The 2,500-nt window shown below is 55.8% G+C and overlaps 1 protein-coding gene across 1 annotated transcript in view; it reads left to right on the top strand.

Moving 5' to 3' along the window:
- scg3 (secretogranin III) overlaps positions 1-2,500 on the top strand; it is a gene marked incomplete at both ends in the record, with an annotated part of 20,751 nt that overhangs the window by 10,309 nt on the left and 7,942 nt on the right. The window contains one exon of the mRNA XM_084437463.1: positions 1,217-1,300. Within this exon, the coding sequence (XP_084293589.1) occupies positions 1,217-1,300 (84 nt within the window). The remainder of the gene's footprint in view (positions 1-1,216; positions 1,301-2,500) is intronic.

The raw sequence follows: 2,500 nt of genomic DNA, 5'->3' as shown, positions 1-2,500 counted from the left end.
GAGACATCTCTTTAAAACAATCCACTGAAATTAGAGCTCATTCAATCCAATCATGCATGAAGTTATGCATTTCATTACAGTACCATGAATTATGTTGATTTGGGCTTAGTGTGGTGTTGTACGTGTGTGCGTGTGTGTGCGCGCGTGTGTGTGTCCCACCATGGTGACAGTGCACACACACACACATGCTCATCCATGCGGGCTTTAAAACAACCAATCAATACCCCCGGTAATTACCGCTGGAGCAGGTGTTCTTTCAAGGCAAGCCAATCTCCAGCAACACCTGATTCACATCTACGGCCGAAGAGACGGCATTATCCACACAAAGCCCGGAGGCACGCCCTCTGTTACGCAAGAGCAGGGGTTCCCTTGGCAACCCTCTGACATCACATTCGGGTCCCGCGGAGACGCGGGGGATGGAATTACGCGTTGCCTAGCGATGGGTCGTCTCTGTCGCACACCTGTCAATCAAAGGCAATCTGCCGATGGGAGATAATGGGGACTAGCGAGGGGGGAGAGAGGGGGTGGGGGTGGGGGGGGAGGGGGGGTGTAGAGTCCAGGGTGCGATAGTTAGGAGAGAGGGAGAAAGGGTGAGGAGGGGGAGGAAGACGAGGAGGGAGAGAATGGGTGGATGGGAGGAGGTGGGAGGTGGCCTGAGACGCAGAGAGAAGGAGAGAAGGAGGACCACCAGAAAACAGATGGGAAGAGGGCGTGAGTGGGCGGGAGAGGGAGAGAGAGAGAGAGGGAGGGAGGCGAGGGGTCAGCTGGTCCGCTGGGAGAGTCACCGTCCACTAGATGAACCAGCAGTTAGATACAGAAACAACTGAACGGCGTCCACTGTGGAGATGTCTAGACCTGGTCTGACCTGCACCTCTCCTCCTCCTCCTCCTCCTCCTCCTCTTCCTCCTCCTCCTCCTCCTCCTCCTCCTCCTCCTCCTCCTCCTCCTCCTCCTCTTCCTCCTCCTCCTTCTCTTCCTCTTCCTCCTCGTCCTCCTCCTTCTCTTCCTCCTCCTCCTTCTCCTCCTCTTCCTCCTCCTCCTCTTCCTCCTCCTCCTCCTCCTCTTCGTCCTCCTTCTCTTCCTCTTCCTCCTCCTCCTCGTCCTCCTCCTCCTCTTCCTCCTCCTCCTTGTCCTCCTCTTCCTCCTCCTCCTCCTCCTCCTCTTCCTCCTCTTCCTCCTCCTCCTCGTCCTCCTCGTCCTCCTCCTTCGCCCCACAGAGAACCTCGACGCCATGATCGCCCTGCAGACCAAGAACAAGCTGGGAAAGACCCTGGGCGCTCCTGACCTCAACTCCCCCACAGGTACACCCCCCAAACACACACAATCACACACTCACACACACACACACACACACACACACACACACTCACACACACACACACACACACACACACACTATCAAATCAAATCAAACTTTACTTGTATAGCGCATTTCATACACAGAGGCAATGCAATGCACTTTACAGATAGAGCAATGGGGGGGGGGGGGGGGGGGGGCGGGGGGGGGCATTACTGTACCAATCCTGGACAGATGGACAGCTGGTCTGTTTCTGCAGTGTTAGTGCATCAGATGTGTTATCTAGTGTTCAGGCTCGGCCTGGTTGTCTAGTGTTCAGGCTCGGCCTGGTTATCTAGTGTTCAGGCTCGGCCTGGTTGTCTAGTGTTCAGGCTCGGCCTGGTTATCTAGTGTTCAGGCTCGGCCTGGTTATCTAGTGTTCAGGCTCGGCCTGGTTATCTAGTGTTCAGGCTCGGCCTGGTTATCTAGTGTTCAGGCTCAGCCTGGTTGTCTAGTGTTCAGGCTCGGCCTGGTTATCTAGTGTTCAGGCTCGGCCTGGTTGTCTAGTGTTCAGGCTCGGCCTGGTTGTCTAGTGTTCAGGCTCGGCCTGGTTATCTAGTGTTCAGGCTCGGCCTGGTTATCTAGTGTTCAGGCTCGGCCTGGTTATCTAGTGTTCAGGCTCGGCCTGGTTGTCTAGTGTTCAGGCTCGGCCTGGTTATCTAGTGTTCAGGCTCGGCCTGGTTGTCTAGTGTTCAGGCTCGGCCTGGTTGTCTAGTGTTCAGGCTCGGCCTGGTTATCTAGTGTTCAGGCTCGGCCTGGTTGTCTAGTGTTCAGGCTCGGCCTGGTTATCTAGTGTTCAGGCTCGGCCTGGTTATCTAGGCCTGGTTATCTAGTGTTCAGGCTCGGCCTGGTTATCTAGGCCTGGTTGTCTAGTGTTCAGGCTCGGCCTGGTTGTCTAGTGTTCAGGCTCGGCCTGGTTGTCTAGTGTTCAGGCTGGGCCTGGTTGTCTAGTGTTCAGGCTCGGCCTGGTTATCTAGGCCTGGTTGTCTAGTGTTCAGGCTCGGCCTGGTTATCTAGTGTTCAGGCTCGGCCTGGTTGTCTAGTGTTCAGGCTCGGCCTGGTTATCTAGCGTTCAGGCTCGGCCTGGTTGTCTAGTGTTCAGGCTCGGCCTGGTTGTCTAGTGTTCAGGCTCGGCCTGGTTGTCTAGTGTTCAGGCTCGGCCTGG

Source organism: Borostomias antarcticus (genome assembly GCF_949987555.1).
Source record: "Borostomias antarcticus genome assembly, chromosome: 4".
NCBI classification, from domain to species: Eukaryota; Metazoa; Chordata; class Actinopteri; order Stomiiformes; family Stomiidae; genus Borostomias; species Borostomias antarcticus.
Note: the sequence above shows the minus strand (reverse complement) of the source record. Positions and strands in the feature narration are given on the sequence as shown.